At 60.1% G+C, this 22,182-nt stretch overlaps 2 protein-coding genes across 2 annotated transcripts; both read left to right on the forward strand.

Moving 5' to 3' along the window:
* The first annotated feature begins 383 nt into the window (after positions 1-383).
* ID3 (inhibitor of DNA binding 3) lies at positions 384-1,908 on the forward strand. Its single transcript, XM_062014475.1, has 3 exons — positions 384-884; positions 1,093-1,164; positions 1,330-1,908. Exons 1-2 carry the CDS (start codon positions 561-563, stop codon positions 1,147-1,149), a joined length of 381 nt encoding a protein of 126 aa, XP_061870459.1. The 5' UTR covers positions 384-560; the 3' UTR covers positions 1,150-1,164; positions 1,330-1,908.
* A 7,294-nt stretch (positions 1,909-9,202) lies between these two features.
* Positions 9,203-19,726, forward strand: E2F2 (E2F transcription factor 2). Its single transcript, XM_062014478.1, has 6 exons — positions 9,203-9,490; positions 14,300-14,387; positions 15,646-15,865; positions 16,896-17,054; positions 17,537-17,651; positions 18,315-19,726. The coding sequence occupies exons 1-6, from the start codon at positions 9,203-9,205 to the stop codon at positions 18,798-18,800; spliced, it is 1,356 nt and encodes a 451-aa protein (XP_061870462.1). The 3' UTR covers positions 18,801-19,726.
* The last annotated feature ends 2,456 nt before the right edge of the window (positions 19,727-22,182 follow it).

Here is a 22,182-nt window from a genome sequence, read left to right on the forward strand (position 1 = left end):
TAAAAACGACGCGGGGGGGGGTCCACAAAAAAAGCCACCCCCTTCTAGACCCCCCCCAAATTACCCTGCTTAAAAATAAAGGGGGGTTCACTACGGGATTTGGGGTGGTTTGGGGGGTTCTGGGGTGTCTGTGGGGTTTAAGGGAGGGGAATCCCTTTGCTGAAGGGGGAGGTTGGGGGGTCTCGTTGTGGGGGGAACCTGCGTGCTCGTGTCCCCCCATCCCCTGGGTCATAGCTCTTTTTTTTGGGGGGGGGGTATCTGGTCTCATTTAGCTGCGGGGGTGGGGTTTAAGGGCTCATTTCCATCAAGGGGTTGTGGTTGATGGGTCATTTCCATGCGGGGGGCGGGACCCGGCGGCGCTGCCTTTATAAAGGGGGGCGCGGAGCTCCCCGTTCCCCAGTCTGCGGTGCGAGGAGTTGGGGCTCACAGCGGTGACAGTCGCGGGGCTGCAGCGGGTCGAGGCTCGGTGGTCTCAAGGCTTAGACGTCTCCAGCTGTCACGACAACCCTTTCTTCGACGAGACAAGGCTTTTTCTTTCTCCCCCCCCCGTTCACGCCAGCATGAAAGCCATCAGCCCGGTGCGCTCGGTGCGGAGCTGCTACGAAGCCGTTTGCTGTCTGTCGGAGCAGAGCTTGAGCATCGCCCGGGGGGGCAACAACAAGAGCCCGGCTTTGGAGGAACCCATGAGCTTGCTGTACGATATGAACGATTGTTATTCCAAACTGCGGGAGCTGGTGCCGGGCATCCCGCAAGGCAGCAAAGTGAGCCAAGTAGAGATCCTCCAGCATGTCATCGACTACATCTTCGACCTCCAGATCGTTTTGGAGGAGGGGGCCAAGGGTCGTGACCCTTCCTCCGAGGCCACCACTCTCCTCTCCCTTAAGGTAAGGGCTACTTGGGGGAGTGGGAACAAGGGTTATGGTGGGTTGGGAGGAGTTGAGGTTTGGTTGGGCTGGGGGTGATCCAGGGGTCGGAGTGAGTTGGAGAGGGAGGGGGTGAGTGGGAAGAAGGCAGAGGGATGGGTGGCTGGGCAGAGGGATGGGTGCCCACCCGCCCTGGGAGCGGCCCTGACCTTGTCTCTGCTCTCTGCAGGCGGCCGAGCTCGCCTCCGGACTCTGCTCCAAAGACGAGAGAAGTTTGTGTCACTAACGCCTCCTTCATCAGGTGAGTATCCCCCACCTTCAACCCCCCTCACCCCTTCCCCATCACCCGCATCCCTCCCACCCCCTTCAACCCACCGCCTTTCCCCAAATCGACCCTCACCCCCCCCAACCCACTTCCCACAACACTAATCACAGCTTTTTTCTCTCCCCTCCCGGTGCCAATTAGCAAACAGGCAGCGAGTGGCGGTTCCTGGTTCGTTATCAGCCGGAGGTAAATAGCAGCTTCCTCCGTGGCGCCGGGCTGTCTGCGACCTACCGGCCCCGCCATCGCCCCCCCGGGCCCGGCCACCGCGGGCGGGGAGCGGCTGGGCCCCCCCTGCATCCCCCAGCCCCCTCCCCGGAGCGCAACGGCGCGGCTTCAGCAGGACTTTGGACCTGAACTTTCCGATCCATCTTGTTCCTTGTCACGATAGATGCTGCAGAGGCGGCTGTTCTGTATATTTTTGGATGATAGTGGCGAAGATTCCCTTTTGTTTTTTAAAGGTGTTTTGTTGATGAGGGTGGGGAGGGGGAGGGGAGGATGTTCTGAAGGGGGTTTTGGGGAATGGGAGGGGGGAAAAAAATCATCCTCGAGTATGAACCAAACTCTCTGGGGCCACTGGCCTCGTTGTATTGTGCAGCTCTATACTAGAGTATAACGTTTTGTACCTTTTGTGCAGGAAGGTGAGTTTCTGCAGCCTTGTATTTGCTTTATAAACTTTTTATAAAAGTTACCATTTTTACATAATAAAACCACAAAAACCCTCCTGTTTGCAATGTTTTCTTCCCCCCCATCCCCGTGCTTGGAGTGTACCCATTGTGGGAGAGCAGCACTTTGGGGAGGTGAACACCCCCCACACTTAAACCCACTGATTTTAACTTCTAGGGTTACGGGAGGAATCTCATTAATTGTTTAATAGCTTTGAAATGTCAGCTCAGGTATGGCAGGAATTAACCCTAGGCTGCTCTCTCCGGGCTGAGGTGGCTGCCAGCTATTTTGGGTGCTGCTCTGCTTATCTGATATGGAAGGAGTGAAGACGCTGCTGAGCCCCAGGGACCAGCTGGAGCCCTGGGAGGGGGGAGAAAGGATGTTTTTTGGTGTGTTATTTTTCCAGGGGTTTCCACTCTGCCTTGCAAAAAAAACACAACAAAAAGGCTGCCCGAGCCCCTCGGGGTGACTTTAGGGCTGCAAAGGGGTGATGCTGCTTCTGCCTCCAAGGGAAAGGAGTTTTCTGGGCTGCAGCTGCCTTGGCTCTAGGGCTGCTCTGGGCCTTGCAATTCCCTCGGTGCCATCCACACACCCACCCCCAGCCTGGCCTGGGGGCTGAGCTTAGGGGGCAGGACCTGGGTGAAGGGGTGTTTAGGACAGAAATGCCTTTCCCTCCCCTCGGATCTCACTCTGCTTTCCCTGAGGCCCCGCAGCAGATGCGACCCGCTGGCTCAGCTGCAGAACCCAGCACAGCTGGGCCGGATCCTGCTCCCTGGGGATGGTGCTGGCCTCCCTGCAATGGGGGTCAGGCCTGGCTGCTTGCCCCCCTTGGGGTTTATGTCCCCCCCATCTGCAGCACCATCTCCTCCACCCCCTTTGCTGTGGTCAGCCACGGTGTGAGTGCTCACTCCAGGGTGCTGCAGCCTTCAGGTGAACTGGGTCAAGATGTGAGGAGGAAGAAGGCAAAAGTTGTTTTGGGGCACAGGGGGGTTGCAAATGTTTCCCCACATGCAGCAGCTTCAGCCACCACCCCAAAGGGAGCTCAGGTTGCACCCCTTGTCCATGGGCATTTCCCCAAGGAAAGGACTGGCACAACCCCTGGCAACATCCCTCCCTCCTCCCAGTTTGGTGTCCCCAGGTTCCCCGAGGGCAGGTTACCCCCTGGCACCCACGAACTGGGTGGGATGGGGTGACACGAGGCAGGGGAGGGTGTCCAGATGGAAACCATCGCTCCTGGGAACCGAGCTGATGTTGAGCTAATGGCTCAAAATGAGCTTTTGGCACCTCTGGGGGGGTTCAGCTCGGGAGGAAAAGCTCAGGGGTGATTTAGGGGGAAGTGTCCCTAAGCTCACCCTGGTGTTGTCCTCCAGCTGCTCCAGTACTCGTGTAGCAAAGGGATCTCATTGGGATGGGTGGGAAAAGCACCCTGAGAATGAGCCAGAGGATGGATGTGGGTCCTGGTGGGGGTCCCAGCAGCATGAGCACCCCAGTTTGTAATGGGATGATGGCAGGGGAGATCCTGGAGCCATGGGACAGGTTAGGAGCCCAGTTTGGGGCTGGAGTTGCTGGAATCAGTGGGGACAGGCACTGGTGGGGGAGGAGAAACCAGTCCTGCTGGGGCTTTTTGGATAGAAAGGGCACTGGGGGCGGGGAGGGAGGTCAGAGGGGTGGCCCTCTTTCACCATCCCCTTCCCAGGAGGGGTCAGGGCAGGGGATTCCCTCGGTCCCAGCCGGGGGCTGCGGCTCCCCGGGGTTTGGCAGGATGAGGCTTTGGCGCTGGGTCCTGGGAACCCTCCCAGGGCCGGCGCCTCCTCCCCCTCCCCTCACCCCGTGGCAAAAGGATCCCGGCGCCTTTCCTGGAACAGCCTCCCTGCCGTTCCCAGGCTCTGGGGATGGCCGGGGGGGGCACACAGGGACCCCCCAAGGCTGTGGCAGGCGGCCGACTCGACCCTCGGGAGTTTGAAAATAGGAAGGAAAAGGGGAACCCCCCCCCACCTAAAAACTGCTGCTGTTGCCCCACCGAGCCTGGGATTTACCTCGTGGGGTAGCACAAGAAATGTTCCCCCCCCACCCCCCCCCCCGCGGGCAAACAACCCAGCCTTGGCTTTGATCTCCCCACTTCTGCTGCAGGGGTGCAAAAAGAGATTGAGGAGAAGCAAAAAGAAAGAATAACCCCAGGACGGGGTGTGTGGGGGGGTGTGTGTGGGGGGGTGAAGGCCATATATATGTGTGTGTCCCCCCCGCGTCGCTGTGCCGGTGGCCAGCCGGGCCGGCTCGCTGGTCTCTTGGCAAGAGCCGGAGTCTGATGCAATCGGCGTCGCTGCCGGCGGCCGCGGCTCCCCACCTGTATTTGCCATTGTGTGCCCGGAGCTGTTTGCAGGTGTTTGCTGGCGCCGCGCTGTCTGAGCCGCATTTCCCTCCTCCTCCTCCTCCCCGCTGCCTGCCCCGGCCAAGGCTCAGGCTGCTCCTCAACCTCCCCCCCGCCCCTTCCCTCCCCGCTCGGTTCCCCGGCTCCCCGCCAGCCGCGGATGCTGCGCTCACACGCGTGGCCTTGGGCGGCCGGGGGCGCGCGGCCGGGCGCGCTCCCGCGTGGGACCGGGGGGGGTGAGGGGTGCACGCGTGGCCGTGGGCGCCTGGACACCAGTTGGAGTGTGTGGACACACCAGTGAGTGTTCACACGCGTGCCTATGTGCACTTAAATACCTCTGTGCACAGACACCTCTGTGCACTTCCACATACCTCTGTGCACTTACACACCTCTGTGCAAACACACCTCTGTGCACTTATACCTCTGTACATTTACACCTCTGTGCACTTACACCTCAGTGCATTTACACACACCTCTGTGCACTTCCACACACCTCTGTGCACTTACACATACCTCTGTGCACTTAAACACACCTCTGTGCACTTACACACCTCTGTGCACTTCCACACCTTTGTGCACTTCCACACCTCTGTGCACTTAAACACACCTCTGTGCACTTACACACCCCTGTGCACTTACACACCTCTGTGCACAGACACCTCTGTGCACTTCCACACACTTCTGTGCACTTACACGCCTCTGTGCACTTCCACACACCTCTGTGCACTTCCACACACCTCTGTGCACTTCCACACACTTCTGTGCACTTACACGCCTCTGTGCACTTACACACACCTCTGTGCACTTACACATACCTCTGTGCACTTATACCTCTGTACATTTACACCTCTGTGCACTTACACCTCAGTGCATTTACACACACCTCTGTGCACTTCCACACACTTCTGTGCACTTCCACACACCTCTGTGCACTTAAACACACCTCTGTGCACTTACACGCCTCTGTGCACTTCCACACACCTCTGTGCACTTAAACACACCTCTGTGCACTTAAACACACCTCTGTTCACTTACCCACACTTCTTTGCACTTATACCTCTGTACATTTACACCTCTGTGCACTTACACCTCAGTGCATTTACACACACCTCTGTGCACTTCCACACACTTCTGTGCACTTCCACACACCTCTGTGCACTTAAACACACCTCTGTGCACTTAAACACACCTCTGTTCACTTACCCACACTTCTTTGCACTTATACCTCTGTACATTTACACCTCTGTGCACTTACACCTCAGTGCATTTACACACACCCCTGTGCACTTACACACACCTCTGTGTACTTACACTAATGCCTATATGTGCTCACCCCCACACCTCTGTGCACTTTCACCTCACACACATGGCTATATGCACTGATATGCATTCCTGTGGGGGGGGGGTCACCCCCCCCCCATATGTGCTCACACATCCCTGTGTGCACCTACATGTGCCTATGTGTGCTTACACAGGTATGTGTGCTTATGCACATGCTTAAATGCACTTACACTTACCTGTGTGCTTATAGACATGCCTGTGCTCACATACACATCTGTGTGCACTTACACACACCTACATGTGCTTACACATCTGCTTAAATGCACTTACACACAGGTTTGTGCACTTATATGTGTGCTTATAGGCATGCCTGTGCTCACACTCACCTATATCTGCTTACACACCCCTATGTGCACCTACATATGTGCCAATGTGTGCTTTCACATACCCTCTGTGTGCACTTACACCTGCATATGCTTACACACATCCTTAGCTGCACTTAAATACACCTTTGTGCTCTCACACACTTCTGTGTGCTTACACACATGCTTAAATGCACTTACACACACCTGTGCACATATGTGCTTCTCTGAGCTTACAGACCTGCCTGTGCTCACACACACCTCTGTGCACTTGCACACACTCTGCTGTGCAACTTATACACATGTACTTACACAGACACTCGTGTACTCCCCCAGCATGGCACCAGTTGCCTGTGTTCCTGCCAGACACACGTGTGCACACACATCTGTGTGCTGTTGCATGTGAGCTGTGGTGGAACTGCACACACCTGCATCCCTGCAACCTGGGCATGGCCATGCACATGTTCACTGAGTGGGGAAACTGAGGCACGTTTGGCATTTCCACGGTGGGGAAAGGCTGAAGAGAACCCCAGCTCCCCCTCCAAGCCTCCCACAGCCCCCCAGGTTTCTGCTGGTACCCCTCCACCCCAGAAGCACCTAATTGCCAGGCCAGGAGGACTCATCCTGCAAACCGAGCTGCGGTGGTGCTCAGCATCCCCTTGTTTGGAGTTCCTGGGGGTGCTCTGGGATTGGGGAGGGGCTATTCCTCCCTTATCCCTTTAAGAGGGAACAAACAGGGTTGTCCCCTCTCCTTTTAGAGGTGTGGAAAGCAAAGCCCCCTCCCCACGGTCCCGGGAGAGCACTCAGCGTTCTGGCAGCCCCTCGCTGTCTCTTTCCACGCGTGACATCAGCTGTCTGATGCGGGGGATGCGGGGAGCAGGAGGGGGCGGTGCGGGGCCCGCAGCCGCGGCTCGCTGCTGCCGTCTGCAGGGCAGAGGAGGAAGAGCCCGGAGAGGATGCACTGGCAAAGCACCAGCATCTCCTCCTGTGCCCGCCCCGCGGGGAGGGACCGGGACCTCCTCCGATGCCCTTCGTCACTCATCATCGAGCTGCCGGGATTTCCATCCATCTCGTGCCTGTTTGCTGCTGGGGGTGGCCCTGGCCCTTCCATCTGGATGGTGAAGGGGCCAACGTGGACCCTCAGCTCAGCCCAGAGGTGCTGGGGGATGGGGTCACCACGTGCATCTCCCAGGATCTGTTCATCTAACTGGGCAAGCAGGGTGAGATGTTGCATGAGGTCCCAGATGCCTCTTGGAAACCCCCAAAGAAGAACATGGGGTTCAAGGGGTCAGACCTGCTGCAAACCTCCTGCCTCTCTGGTGATTTGGTCCTGGGGTGCACAGGGTGGCATCAGCCTGTTCACACACAGCCAAGGCAGAAGCTCTCCAGAGAGAACCGTCCCTCTCGGGGTGAGGGGTGGCTCTCACCAGTCTGGAGGCATCAGTGTCAGATGTGGATCTCAGCCTGTGGCATCTGGCATGGGAAAGGACTTTTCTGGTGGAAAGCTGCAGTTGGAAAGCCTGGAGAAGGCCTGGTGAGTGGGAATTAGGTACTGAGGAGGAGGAGAAGGATGCTCCTCACTCCTTTGGCTGGGCCACTGAGTCTGGTGTGGCACAGGAGCACACACTCATTGAGCAGAAGCTCTTCTGTCCCACCTTCAAGGACAGCTCTTACCCCAGGGAGGTCACACTGATGACATGTAGGGACATCCCTACATCACTTTGTCCAAACTGGAGGATGTAGAGACACAACCCATCAGCCTGAGCCCCCACAACCCTCCCCATAGCCCAGTGTCCCTGTCCCAGCTGGAGCCAACCCAGGGCAGCCAAGCATCAGCTCTTTGCCCACCCTGCTGGGCACAGTGTTGTCCTTGGGCAGTGAAGTGGAGACAGCATTTGCCTTTTCCCTTGAGGAGGGGGAAGATGAAGGTCTGGGGGGGTTGAGCTGCCAAGCTCAGCCATGCTCCTGGCAGAAGGACACGATGCCCAGCTGTGGGGTGGCTTTACTGCTGCCAGACTTTGTGTTCTGCCTCCAAGCTCTTGCTGGGTGGGAGGTGAAGGTCTGGCCTGGATCTGAGGTGGCTGGCAATTGTTTGGGTGTGTGTCCCTCCTCCCTTGATCTGAGTTGGAGTTTGCAGCGGTGATGGAAAGAAGCTGGAACACAAAAAGTTCCATTTAAACATAAGGAAAAGCTATTTGAGTGTTGAGGTGAGGGAGCCCTGGCCCAGGCTGCCCAGGGAGGGGGTGGAGGCTCCTGCTCAGGAGGTTTCCAACCCCACCTGGACACGTTCCTGTGCCCCCTGAGCCAGGGGAACCTGCTTTAGCAGGGGGTTATGCTGGAGCAGCTCTGCAGGGCCCTTCCAGCCCCCACCATTCCATGATTCTGTGGTTCTATCATCTCCCTTGTGATGAAAGGCTGAGGGAGCTGGGGCTCTGCAGCTTGGAGAAGAGACTGAGGGGTGACCTCATTCATGTTACAAACCCATCAAGGGTGGGTGTGGGGAGGCTGGAGCCAGGCTGTGCTCAGTGATGGCCAGTGACAGGACAAGGGGCAACGGGCACAAGCTGGAACAGAAGAGGTTCCAAAGCAACACAAGGCAGAATTTGTTCCCTGTTGAGGTGAGGGAGCACTGGCAGGGGCTGCCCAGATGGGCTGTGGAGGCTCCTTCTCTGGAGACATTCCAACCCAGCTGGGTGAGTCCCTGTGCCCTGCTCTAGGTGGTGCTGCTCTGGCAGGGGGTTGCACTGGATGAGCTTTGCAGGTCCCTTCCAGCCCTTGTGATGTTGGTCCCCAACACGCTCCTCGGCGCGGCCCCTTTAAGGCCCCTCCCTGCGCGGCGCGGCCGGGGGCGGGGCCATGGCGGCGGCAGCCAATCAGCGCGCGGCGTTTTCCGCGCGAAATCCGAATTTCGCGGGACGGCGTTTGGCGGCAAAAAAAAAAAGGGGGGGAAAAAGCGAAAGAAAAGCCGAGGGGGGGGAAAAAAAGCAAAGAAAGGAACGATCGGGGTCGGGCGAGAGCGGGACGAGGCGGGGCCGCGCTCCGGGGCTGCCCCCGACGCCCCCTCCCCCATCCCGGCCCCATTTTTGGGGCTAAATCCGCTGTTTTCCGGCCGCTTTCGCTGCCGCCGCTTTGCTGCAGTGTCTTTTATTTCCGGGAAGGGTTTATTTGTACCGGACTGGCCGGTGTCAGCCCCCGGCGGGGTTCTACCCCCTCACCCCCAAAATGCCGTGGCTGAGATTGTGACCCCCCCCCAACACACCCCACCCGCCCCTTTCCCTCGCTGCAGAATCGCGGGGTGCTCCTGCCTCCTCCCCCCGGCCTTCTCGGAAAGGACTTTGCAATGCTGCGGCTCCGCAGGGGAGTGTCCCCAGCCCCGGGGAGGGGGGGAACCGCCCTCCCGCCCCCCCCTCCCCTCCAGCAGCACCACCCGAAGGAGGTCATGGCGGTGATGGGCTCCGTGGAGCGGGAGCTTTCTTGCTTGGGCAGCCCCCCCATTACCTTGGGCTTCACCCAGCTCTACACGCCGGCGGCTGTCAGCGTCCCAGCTCCTCGGGGGGGGGGTCTCTACGCCACCCCCCAAGGCCCCCAGCTCAGGACCCTCCGCTCGGCCTCGGCGGGACGGCTGCCGGTAAGGGGTCTGCACCCACCCCCTGCTCGGGCATCGCTTGGGTGGGACGGGGCTTGGGGGCTGGGTGCGGGACGGGTGACCCCGGTATGTCCAACACCCCGTTTCCCCTCCCTAACTTCCCACGCTGGGGGGTCTGTAACCCCCTCAGACGTGTCTTTGGGATGGGGGAGGGTTTGAAATCAGAAGTCGCAGTGAAATGGCTCGAACGTTTCTCAACTTCCCCCGGGCCGGAGCTGCCGCCGCCTTCCGCTTCTCGGCCTTTTTTTTGGGAGGGGGGTTGGTTGCTTCTCCCCGTCTCACAAACACTTCGGGCGGTTCCTCAGAGCCCGGCCCCGGCGCCGCGATCGCTGCCAACCTCGGCCCCGTGTCCTGGCAGCGACGTGGGGGGCACCGACCCTACCCCACGGCTCTCCTGGCTGTAGGGGTTGTGACCCCCGGGGTGACCCGACCCCCGAGGTGAGCCGACCCCCGGGGTGAGGTGGGGTGGGGGGAGCCGGGGAAGGGGCGGTTCTGTGCCGCTGCCCGCCTTTGGTTCCTGCTGTGGTTACAGCCGGGCTTGTGATGCCTTTTTTTGTTGTTGTGGGTTTTGTTTTGGGGGGGATGGGGTGGGGAAGTTGAAGCAATCCCCACGGGGACACCCGTGAGGCAGGGACCCCCCCCTATGCTGGGTAGCACGGGGAGGGGGTGGCTGGCACTGCCTGTGTCCCTGTCACTGACAGGGGTCAGGGTTATGCCTGCAAAGCTCAGTGCCCGCTGCCTCAGGACAAGGAAACTGGGGGCCAGGTTGGGTGCTGGCCCCTTGCCCAGCCCTGGGGTGCATGGGGGGCTCTGCCCAGCCTGTCTCTCCTCCCCAAAGGCCCCCACTGAGCCCCTGGCCCCTCGGCCCTGCTGGCAGCTGGCATTTAATTCCTGCCTGGCCCAGCCTGGGCACGTGTCCAGCCTTCTGTGAGCCTCTGTTCTCCCTGGGTCCTGGGAGGGATCCCAGACCTTGCCAACTTCCATTTAGGTTTTTCTTTCCAAGGATTGATTTATATATTTGTTTCCCCCTCTTTGGTCCCTGGTGCCAGCTGGGGACATCACCCTGGCTGAGGGACAGGGGGTGGCTTTGCTCCCCACTCTGTGTCATGGCTGTGGGGCTGCCTGGGGTCAGCACTAGCCCTGTCCCAGGGGGCTCAAGGGCCACCTGTCTCCTCCTTGTCCTCTTTGTCTCCAGATGGTGTGAGATACCTCATCCTGTGCTGCTGGGGGTTGGTGTTTAAGGAGACACCCCCAGCCTTGACCCAGTTCCCAGATTCACAGTCCTGTTTCTGTGCTTCACTGTGGAGATGGTTTTGGGCTAAGGGCCTCTTTGGCATCATCACCACCACCATCATCGTCATCATCACCCACACCAGGGGATGCTCAGGGTGCTCCTGCCTGCAGCTGTCCCTTGAATGGAGTCTGGGGTGGGAGGGTGACACATGGGAGCCATGAAACCCTTGGTGACTCGGTTCCCCTCCATCCCCATCCCATTCCCTGATGCTCTGATCCCATTCCCAGCACTGGAGAATCCCAGTTCTAGCCCTGGTGTGTCACTGGTGGCCCTGGCAGCTGGAGTTCTGGCCTCCACCCCCCCATTTACAGCCACAACCTTTGTGTGCAGATCTGGGGCCATCAGATAATGAGTGTTTCCTCCTGATTCCTGAGCAGGGCAATCCCAGGCACTCCCACCTGCTTGCTGGCTTAGTGCCCTATAAATGAGCTGTGGTCACCTGGTGGGAGCCCATCACCCAGTGTCTGGCTGCAGGAATGCAGGATGGGTTGTGTCCCATGGTCCAAAAAAGGTTCAGATTTCTCTTAGCCTCTGATTTGAGGCTCCTGGGGTGGGTTAAATACAGTTTCCCTCCATGAAAAACGTGTCTTTCAGAATGAGTTTTGCTTGGTGCCAATCCCACCCTGAGGACTTGCCCCTCTCCTGGCCTTAGGAGATCTCTAGAGGGGCTTTAGGGGATCTCTGGAAGGGTCTCAGGCGATCTCTAGAGGGGCTGGGAGTGCTGTATCCACCGTGGGATCTCATCTCTCTGTGCCAGGACAAAGGTGTTCAGAGTCCGCCGTGGTTTCGGTGCTGAGCAAAGAGCACCTGAGGTGGCAGCCCCTGTGGGTGCTGGGCTGGAGCCTTTGCCTTCCCCTTCCCCCAGGAGCTCTTCCCACCCAGGAGCACTGCTCTTTGGCACCCCAGATTCTGCTGGGGTGACCCAGGGTGATCCCAGCCTGCCCTAGATCCCATCAAGGGCTTTTTCTGCATTGGCAGCAGGGGGGATTTTGGGGGGTACAGGGAGCTGGGGGGGGATTGGGATGGGTGGGAAGGTGGTGGCTGATCTCTTGCTGTCAAAGGGGATTTTTCTAGCTCTGGGGTTTTTTTCCTGGGGCATATTCCCAGCCAGGCCTTGGTCCCTTCACCCAGATGGGGATGGAGCTGCTGTTGGCATCCCAGAGTGGGCAGCAATACCCAGGGTGGGGGATACTGCCAGAGCTGAGGTCTCCTCCCTCCCCTGCCCATGGTGGGGCTGACACCCCCCCTTACTCCCCAAGCCTGGGGCTTCTGCATCCCCCTGTACCCCAGTATCCCTCAGCCATCCCAGAGACAGCAGGGGCTACACCTGGGGGGCCTGATCCAGGATCCAGCAGCCCTTTGGCACAAGCAGCATCCCCACCGTGGTGCCTGCATCCTGGGGTGCCCCACAGCAGCTCTGGGTTCCCATCCCTGGGTGCTGCATTCCCACGCCCCAAGGGCTGGGTGAGTGATGGGCTTGACACAGGGAGGAGGGGGAACCAGGGAGCAGAGGGGGAGCAGCCAGAATGGCTGGGGCAGGGCCCGGGCAAGCCCAGAGAAGGCAGTGGGTGCTGTTGAAAGGAAGGGTTGGCAGGCTGTGCCCACCCCCCGGGGGAGAGGGCTGCTCTGATCCTTGGGCTGGGTGCAGGGTGTAGCCCCTGGCGCCAGGGCTGGGCTGAGGGCTGCTTGGCAAGCAGAGCTGGCAGGGGGCCTGGCCTGCCCTCCCTCCAATGCCTTACCACCCCCCTCCCCAAGCTCCTGCCCTCTCCCAGTGCAGGGTTGAGGCCCCTTTCCCACCCCCAGCCTCATATCAGGGTGTCCCTACCTCCTGGGAGGCAGGGGCTGGTGAGCAGTGTGTGTGTGTGGGGGTGTCCTGCTGTGCCCTGGGGTGGGGGATCTTAGAGTTTGGACCCTGCCCTCCCTCCCCATCTGCTTTGGTTCCCCACCCCCAGCTCTGGCAGGGCTCTGGGAGCCCCTCGCTGTGCCCTGCTCAGCTGTCGTGTGCCTAATCCTGCCCACCTCGCTGGGGGGAGGGGGTGGCAGCTGGGACACAGGAGGGGACCCCCTTGTCCATTGTCCCTCTGTGGTGTGACCCAGCGCTGCGGGGTCCTGCAGAGCCCCCCGAGGAGAGGTGAAGAAGGTGGGGGGATGTCCCCCTTTCTCCCCTCCTACCCCCGGGCAGGGGGCACCACCCGGCTGGCTGTGACCTTGGGGGAGGGGCTCGGAGGTGGCACTGGGGACACCAAGCCTTGCTGCCGTGCCTCAGTTTCCCCACTTTGGGAGGGGGATGGGGGGGGGATCAGCGATGTGAACACGCGGTGCCTGGGCAAGCAAAAGGCTCGGGGTGCCGGCAGCAGCAGGAGGGGTGCAGGATGCTCCGTGTGTGTGTCCCGGGCACGGTCCCAAGCGCGGGGGCACATGCGGGGTCTGAGCCGGGGCAGGTGTTTCCCATGCGCTCCGCGTTAACCCCTGCGGTGCCGGCAGCTCCGGGGCACAGCCGGGGGCGGGTTTGGGGCTGGAGATGAGTTCGCTGCGGGGGGGGAGGGGGGGAAAAAACCTGCTCAGGGAAAGGAGGGAGGGAACAGATTCCCACAGGAGCTCGGGATCCACTTGGCTCCTTAAAGGAGGGAGGGGGTGGGAAAACAGCCCTGGGCGTTTCTCGGGCCGGCCCCTTCGGATGGGAGGGCTGCTGAGGTGCCCCAGCCCTTCCCTGAGCTGGGGGATGTGCTTCCCGAGCTGGCACCGGCAGCTAGGCACCATGAGGGATGTGCTGGGGGGGACCCTGTGGGACAGCCCGGCCTGGGAGCAGGTATGAGATGGGGATGGGGGGATGTGTGTGTGGGGCTGCTTTCTGCTGCTGAGTCAGTGTCCCACTAAAGCCCCCCTGCTCATATCTGGGGGGAATCTCTTCTTAAATGATGCTGGGGGGGGATGATTTCAAGGAGCTGCTTGTCCTGGTGAGATGTCTCTGCTCACAGGACCCAGCACTCCCCCTGCATCACCCCCCCTCCCATGCCCCAGTTTGCCTACAGCTGGGTGCACGTGTTTGGGGTCCCTGGGGAGGGCAGAGCCCAGGCAGTCCCAGGTGTGCTGGTGGCAGCTGAGGGCATTCAGCTGCCTCCAACTGTGGCCTCGGGGTGGGGGTGAACCCCCCCTCAGCCCAACGAGGCAGCTGGCAGGGTGAAGATTCAGGCTCAGAGCTGCTTGTGATGCCAGAGCTGTGCCAGGAGGTGGGGGGGGGGGGGGAAATCCTGGAGGGTGCCCCACTGCCAGGGGAGCTGCTGGGATGGGATGGGGTGCTGGGACCCCTATCTCCTCCTCACCCAGGAGCCCTTCCCAGAGAGGGTTTTGCAACCAGATGAGCCCCCTTCCAAGATCTTCCCCCAACCCTGGGCTGTGGCACCCAGGGCTTGGCTGATGCCTTGGAGGGGGAGTCTGGTGGTTTGGGGGGTTGTGTCTGGCTCAGCCCTGACATGGGCTTTTCTCTCCTGCTCCAGGCCAAGAGGAAGCTGGACCTGGAGGGCCCTGAATTTCGCACGCCCAAGGGGAAGGGCAGGACACTGCTGCAGGTCCCCAGCCCCAGGAGTGAGTGGTGCTGGGTCAGGTGGGATGGGAGGGGGAATGACAGACCTCATATCTCTTCCCTTCTACAACTGCTGTGATGTCCCCTCTGCCTCCACCCAAAGTGAGCTGAGCTGGCCCCTGGCTCCTCAGCCCCTCCTTGGGCAGCTCTTTGAGCTGATTCAACTCACTGCACTGGCAGAAAACCCCCAGGGGGGGGCTGTTGGTGGGTTATTTTTCCACCAGGTCAGGGATTGTTCACATTTAATGTCCCCAGTATGTCCAGCACCATGTCACCTCCATCCCATCAGGGGTCAGTTCTGGGCTCAGTCTTATTCAACATCTTCATCAGTGACGTGGCTGAGGGCACAGAGTGACCCTGAGAGCTGGGCACAGAGGAACCTGCTGAGGTTCAACAAGGGCAAGGGCAGAGTCCTGCAGCTGGGGAGGAGCAACCCCATCACCAGGACAGGCTGGGGGTGACCTGCTGGAGAGCAGCTCTGGGAGAGAGACCTGACAGTGCTGGGTGATAATAAACTGCCCATGAGCAGCAACGTGCCCTCGTGGGCAAGAAGCCAATGGCAGCCTGGGGGCAGCAAGCAGAGTGTGGGCAGCAGGTCCAGGGAAGATTTGCTCCCCCTCTACTCTGCCCTGCTGAGGCCTCATCTGGAGTCCTGTGTCCAGTTCTGGGCTCCCCAGCTCCAGAGAGACAGGGAACTGCTGGAGAGAGGCCAGAGCAGGGACACCAAGATGCTGAGGGGCTGGAACATGTGTGTGAGGAGGAAAGGCTGTGGGACCTGGGGCTGTTGAGCCTGGGGAAGAGAAGCCTGAGCTCAGGGGCACCTCAGCAACACTGATCAGCACCTAAAGGGTGGGTGTCAAGAGGATGAGGTGACATTTTGTTGTGTGGTGGCCAGTGACAGGACAAGGGGGAACAGGCACAGGCTGGAACATGGGAAATGCCACTGGCACAGGAGGAGAAAGTCCTTTGGGTCTCAGGTGAGGGAGCCCTGGCCCAGGCTGCCCAGGGAGGGTGTGGAGGCTCCTTCTCAGGAGGTTTCCAACCCCACCTGGACACGTTCCTGTGCCCCCTGAGCCAGGGGAACCTGCTTTAGCAGGGGCTGGGGGCTGGATGAGCTCTGCAGGGCCCTTCCAACCCCCACCACTTGGGCATTCCATGATTCACAGCTGAAGACAGAGAGTATCTTGTATCTATCACTGCCACCTCCATCCCACACCCCACACTAAGGAGATTTGAGGGGTGTCTCTTGTTTCCCTGCAGCCCCCAAGTCTCCTGGGGAGAAGACTCGCTATGACACCTCTCTGGGGCTGCTCACCAAGAAGTTCCTCTGCTTGCTGAGCGACTCTCCTGATGGGGTTGTGGATCTGAACCGGGCAGCTGAGCTGCTGGAGGTGCAGAAGCGCCGCATCTACGACATCACCAACGTGCTGGAGGGAATCCAGCTCATCCGCAAGAAGTCCAAGAACAACATCCAGTGGATGTGAGTGGTGGTGGGGGGAGGATGGATGTGGGATGTGGGCATGGTGCAGTGTGGTGCTTTAGCCCTGCCCAGGTGCCAGGTGCCCACTTTCCTCAGCTGGATGGGGTAGAAATAGCACAAAGGGCTCAGGAGTGGAGGTGAGGACAGAGAGTCACCAGCGTGGGCAAAACAGAGTCATCTTGGGGAGAAATGGGTTGATTTATTAACAAACAAGCAAAACAGAGCAGGGGAATGAGAAATAAAACCTGAATCTTAAAACACCTCCCTCCCCCCACCTCATTCTGGGTCTCTCCCTCCTCCCCCCTCCCAGCACAGGGGATGGGGGTTATGGCCACTTCATCACAGATGGACTTTGCTGCTGCATCCTCTCAGGGGGAGGCTTCCCACACTTCCCACTGCTCCAGTGTGGGGTTCTTCCCACAGGAGACAGTCCCTCCATGAACTGCTCCAACGTTGGTTCTTCCCATGGGCTGCAGTTCTGCACAAACTGCCCCAGGGTGGGTCATCCATGGGCCAAACAGTCCCTCAGGAACAAGCCTGTGGGTTTCCAGGTCCTGCCAGGAGCTTGTTCCAGTGTGGGCTTCCCATGGGGTCACAGCCTCCCTTGGGCATCCAACCACTGCAGTGTGGGCTGTGAGTGAGGCTCTGCTCCCTTCATGGGCTGCACCACAGGGCACAAGGGAATCTCTGCTCCAGTGCCCTCCTCTTCCCTCTCCACTGACCTCAGTGGCTGCAGAGATGTTGTTCTCACATTCTCACTCCCTGCTGCTGCAGTTTTGCAGCTGCCCAGCAACTTCTTCCCCTTCTCCCACGTGTTCCTTCCATTGCTCATTGGCTCAGCCTTGGGCAGCAGTGGGTCCATCACTGGCCCTGTCAGATAAAGAAGCTTCCAGAAGCTTCTTTTTCATAAAGCCACCCCTTTAACCCCCCCAGTCCAAAACCTGCCCACCCAAACCCACCACAGACAGGGGACACACACCGATGCATCTGGGGGCCATGTGCTGTCACTCAGGTGCCATCTCACTGCCAGGGGGACGGGGATCTTCGAGGAGGCAGCAGTGAGAGTGAAGCAGCAGGAGCTGAGGGGAGAGGTGGCCCAGCTGGGCAGGACAGAGAGGACACTGGACCAGCTCCTGCATGACTGTAACCTGCAGCTCCGGCAGCTGGTCGATGATGAAGCCAACCAGAGATATCCTTGCTGGGGGAGATGGGGAGGGAGGGACAGGGTCCTGGGGACAGGGGAGCTCTCTGAGCCCTTTCTCCTCGTGTTGGCTTCCTCTGGGCTGGGGAAGATGATAGAATCCCAGAGTGGTGGGGGCTGGAAGGGCCCTGCAGAGCTCATCCAGCCCAGCCCCTGCTCAAGCAGGTTCCCCTGGCTCAGGGGGCACAGGAACGTGTCCAGGTGGGGTTGGAAACCTCCTGAGAAGGAGCCTCCACACCCTCCCTGGGCAGCCTGGGCCAGGGCTCCCTCACCTCAGCACCAAAGGACTTGCTCCTGGTGGTCCAGTGGAACTGTCTGTGTTCCAGCCTGTGCCTGTTCCCCCTTGTCCTGGCACCAGCCACCACAGAACCTGGCTCCATCCTCCTGATGTGTTTGGAGGCTGCTGTGGGGTGTGGGGGGATGAGCCATCCCACTTGCAGTCCTTTTTCCTATACCTGTCCCCCTTCCACGCTGGCCTATGTCACCTACCAGGACCTTCGTGCCATCAGAGACTTCCAGGAGCAGACGGTGATCGCTGTGAAGGCTCCTCCAGAGACACAGCTGGAGGTGCCAGAGTTCAGCAAGGTGTGTGTGGGGCTGGGACCTCTTACCCTCCCTTGCAGCAGGGCTGGAGTGTGGGTGCTGCTGCCTTGATGGGCAATCAGGGAATCATCTTGGTTGTCAAAGCCCTTGAAGCTGCTGCAGCCCCAGCCCTGCCCTCACCCTGCCCAGCCCAGCACTGACCCACAGCCCTCAGCACCTCAGCTCCAGGGCTTTGGGATCCCTCCAGGGCTGGGCACTCCCCCAGCTCCCTGGGCAGCCTGGCACAGGGCTGACACCCCTCTCAGGGAAACAGTTCTGCCTCAGCTCCAATCTCAACCTCCCCTGGGGTGACTTGAGCCCCTTTCCTCTTCTCCTATCACTTGGGAGCAGAGCCTGACCTCCAGCTCCCTGCAGCCTCCTGTCAGGGAGAGTCAGAGAGTGCTGCTGTCTCCCCTCAGCCTCTTCTCCAAGAAGAGAAAAGGCTCATTTGAGGCATCCCAAGGGTACAGCCCAGCATGGCTTTGGATGGTTTTGGGGTGTCTCTGTGAAGCTCTTTGAGCCATTCCTTTAGGTGCTGTAATCCTGTACCTGGACCCTGCAGGGCTTAGAGGCTGTGCTTGGGAGGGCTCTGGTTACCCTTCTGGGTTACCCAGGGCTCTGGTTACCCTTCTGAGTGCCCCTCTGAGCTTTGCTTTACCCCCTCAGGACAACCTGCAGCTGCACCTGAAGAGCACCAGTGGCCCCATCGAGGTGTATCTGTGCCCAGAGGAGATCCCAGAGGAGAGTCCCAGCAAGAACAACGATGTCCCCTCCACTGCCATCTCCCCACGAGCCCACACTCTACCCCCTCCCACACCAAACAGCCCCAGCCCAGCCCCACAGCCCCCCCACCCCAGCCCCCAGAGCTGGGGGAGCACAAGAACCCCCTCCTCACCCCCATCTCTGCCTCTCACCGTCCCAGGGGACCCCAGTTCACTACTGGAGGTGGAAGCTGGGCTCCTGGGCTCCCCCCCGCATCTCCTGCAGCAGACAGAGGACCAACTGCCTTGTGCTCCCTCCCACCTGGACTTGGGACCCTTTGTCACCTTCTCACCCCCCCTGGAACAGGATGACTATCTCTGGGGACTGGAGGGTGAGGGCATCAGTGACCTCTTTGAGGCATATGACCTGGGGGAGCTGCTGAAGCACTGACCTCCTCCCCCTTTTGCTTTTGTCCCCTTCGCTCACTTGTGTCCTGAGCGTGTGGGGTCTCTGAGGGGTGGCTGGAGAGTGGGAGTGAGGGAGTGCTGGGGGTGTCTGAGGGTGGTGATGGGATGTCAGCTACCCTGGGTGGCTTCTCCTCACTCTCCTGGGTTGGTTGTTAGCTGGGGACTGTGCTGGCCACCTCATTGGGCTGTGGGAAGGTGTAAACCCCTGAGGGGGATCCACACATGTCCCACCATCACCCCCCACTGCCCTGGGAGGGATTTGGGGGCACAGGGGCACCCCTGAGGTGGCTGAGAAACCTCTGCCCAGAGTGGGCTGCAGTGGGGAGGTGCCATGTTTTGGGACCACTCCAGTTGCTCCCCAGTTAGATTGGGTCTTGGAGATGCTGATGGGGCATTTCTAGTGGCATTCCACCTTCCTGCCACAGCTGGCAGAGCCTTAAAAGAATTAATCAGGCAGCAAAGTGACCTTTGGGTAAGGAGGGGCTGGAGCTCAGGGGTGGGCACTGCACCCACAGCCTCCAAAATCAGTGGCTGTGGCAAACCCCTGGCCAAGACAAGGAGCCTTATGCATGGAGGGGGGGAGTTGCAGCCTCTCTCCCTCAGCCTCTCAGGGCTATTGGTGCTGGGGGGCATCAAAACTGGAGTATACTGGGAGGAGGGGTGTTAGTGACTGGTGGCTGGAGCATCACTGATGCAGAGGGGCTTGGGGAAGCAGCAAGGGATGAGCCCTCAGCCCTGGGGCTGGATGTGGCTTTGGATTGTGCCATTGCAAAGGAGCTCTTAATTATTGCACTGTATTTATGGGACCCTCCCCCATGGCACGGTGCTGGGGGGGGGAACACGGGGACATTTGGGGTTTCAGTGAGTGTATTTAAGTTGTCCTTCCTTGGGTTGGTTCTCTGGTGATGGCTGGTGGGGTAGGTGAGTGTTTTAGTGGGGGGAAACCTGTGGCACTTGATGTTTTCTGCCCAGGAGGGGCTGAAATGAAATAAAACTTGAGAGTTCCAAGGGGTTGTTTTCCTCCAAGCAGCAAAGTGCTGGGCTGGGGTGGGAGGAGAGAGGCCTTGGGTTGGGTTTACTCCTATTTTCAGTGTGAAAAGAAACCTTTGGAGCCTTTTAACTGGCCAACCTGCTCTGGAGGAGCTGGTGGAGAAGGGGGTTGAGGTGAAGCTGTGGCTGGAGTGAGGGAAATGGGTCTGACCTGACCCAAATCTGTCTGGGATGAGCCTTTGGCTGAGTCTGAGCCCCTTGAACCAGTAATGTGGGAAAAACTCTGGGACCCCTGTGGGCAATGGGGCTGGGATGGGCCCCTGCACCCAGATCTGAGGGTGGGGATGGAGGCTGCAGAGAGAGAACTTGGTGGGGCTGTGGCCATGGAGGGTCCTGCCCCTGGGAGCTGCCCCTGCCAAATCATGTCATGACCTGGTGATGCCAATGGTGCTGGGGGCATGGAGATGTCTGGTGGTCCCTGCTGATGGCTGGTGATACTCAGTGATGTCTGGACTACCTGGTGATGGTTGTGAGTCCCCAGTGACATCTGGAGTACTTGGTGAGTCCAGTGGTAGCTGGTGATGGTCAGTGGTCCCCAGTGGTGTCTGGGATACCTGGTCAATAGAGCCTGGTGATGGCTGGTGGTCCCCAGTGATATCTCGAGTACTTAGTGGTACCCAGTGGTGGTTGATGGTCCCCAGTGACATCTGGGATGCCTGGTGATGTCTGGTGGTGCTTGGTGATGGCAGGTGGTACTGGGATCATGGCACATGTTGGCCTTGCACTGGGATGCCTTGGGATGTGCGGTCTGTTGGGATGGAGGAGGAGGAGGAAGAGGAGAGCCCCGGGGCAGATAAGCCGTGTGAGGGGCACAGAGTGCTGTAGCCACGTTCCTATCCCCATTCCCCGCGGGGCTGCGTGTCCCGGAGCAGCCGGGGGGGTGTCCCCGGGCCGTGTCCCCCCCGCAGTCCCTGCGCTGGCCAGGAGGTGGCAGGGCCACCCCAGCAACGGCGCTGGAGGGACCCCGCGGGGCTCTGGGGGGGTCTCAGCCCTGCCCAGGGGGGCTGCAGGGGTGGGGAGGGCTGGTTCAAGCCCGGTCCACGCTGTCCTGAGCCCCTGCCCCGGGCTGCCCCTGAGGCTGATCTGCTGAGGCCAGTGTCCTCCCCACCGAGACCCCTAAAGGAGGCTCCGGGGAGTCTCTGTGGGAGGGGGCTCTGACCTATTGAGAACCCCCAAATTCCTCCCGTTCCCGTACTGCAGCCTCTTAACCCTTTGTCTACCAGTGCTCTGGCAGAGGGTTGGTGGTCCCCGGTGATGTCTGGTGGTCCCCAGTGATGTCTGGGGTAGGTGGTGATGCCCAAGGTGATGTCCTGGAACAAGGGCAGGTACAGGGTCACCCCCCCTGCCCTAAGTTGGGGTTCTGCAGCCTGCACCCCTGATGCCTGTGGCGGCTCTTCCCACCTCCCTGTCCCCGTATCAGTGAGTTAATTCGGACTTAGGCACAAAGCCGAGTTTTACTGAGCCCCACTGCAGGCTCAGTAAAGGGAACGAGGGTCTGTCACCCCTCTCCCCCTGCGCAGTCTGCCCTGGAGGAGATGCAAAGAAACCTTCACCCTCTCTGACACCAGAGGGGTGTCAGAGGGTCCGTGTCACCCTCTGTGACACCAAACCAGCCCCACAGAGGTTTCGGCTCATTTCCTCTGCCCCCAGTCCCGTGCTGGGATGCGCTCGGGGGGGGGCTGAGCTTCCCCCTTCCCTCTGGGAAATGCAAATAACCAGGGAATGAGCCACCAAACCCCATCTCCCCCGAGCCTGCGGGGCCGGGACGAGGCGAGGGGAGGCGGCTGCAGGGAGCGATGAGCCGAGGGCTCCGGGACATCCTCGCTGCCCGACGCCACGCAGCAAAGGCGCTGTGGGGGCGACCCCCAGTTAAACCAGTGCTCTAGGGGGGGTAGGGACTGGGTTTCATCCCAAACCATCCCCGCGGGATTTGCGTGGCCAGGTTGAGCTCCGGGTGAGGTTTCTGTCCATCCCCCTGGTGCGGGGCTGGGATGGAGCTGCCGGTTCCCGTCACCCATCTGCGGGGGGGTCGCACCCTGGTGGGTGCTGGGTCACCGGGGAGAGGCTGGGGAAGGGGGTGCGGGTGCACAGAGACCCCCGCGTTACCCCCTTCCCTTCCCGGGGGGTGTCACTCATGGGATGTGTCACCGGGGGGCGGGGGGGTGTATTACCGGGAGGGGTGTCACAGGGCTTGGGGGGTCACCAGGGGAGGGGGACACCACGATGACACCGAGACGCTTCGCCTTTAAGGGGCGGGCGGGGTTTCCCACGTGATGGCAACGGGGAGGGGGCGGGCGAGGGGAGGGGAGGGGACG

Source organism: Colius striatus, chromosome 24 (genome assembly GCF_028858725.1).
Source record: "Colius striatus isolate bColStr4 chromosome 24, bColStr4.1.hap1, whole genome shotgun sequence".
Lineage (NCBI taxonomy): Eukaryota > Metazoa > Chordata > Aves > Coliiformes > Coliidae > Colius > Colius striatus.

Excerpts from the sequence above, each read along its gene's own strand:
- ID3 (XM_062014475.1), top strand. The coding sequence starts at position 561 with ATGAAAGCCATCAGCCCGGTGCGCTCGGTGCGGAGCTGCTACGAAGCC. Across the intron at positions 885-1,092 it reads CCACTCTCCTCTCCCTTAAG|GCGGCCGAGCTCGCCTCCGG; the intron begins GTAAGGGCTACT and ends TGCTCTCTGCAG.
- E2F2 (XM_062014478.1), top strand. The coding sequence starts at position 9,203 with ATGCTGCGGCTCCGCAGGGGAGTGTCCCCAGCCCCGGGGAGGGGGGGA. Across the intron at positions 17,055-17,536 it reads GATGATGAAGCCAACCAGAG|GCTGGCCTATGTCACCTACC; the intron begins ATATCCTTGCTG and ends TCCCCCTTCCAC. Across the intron at positions 17,652-18,314 it reads AGGTGCCAGAGTTCAGCAAG|GACAACCTGCAGCTGCACCT; the intron begins GTGTGTGTGGGG and ends TTACCCCCTCAG.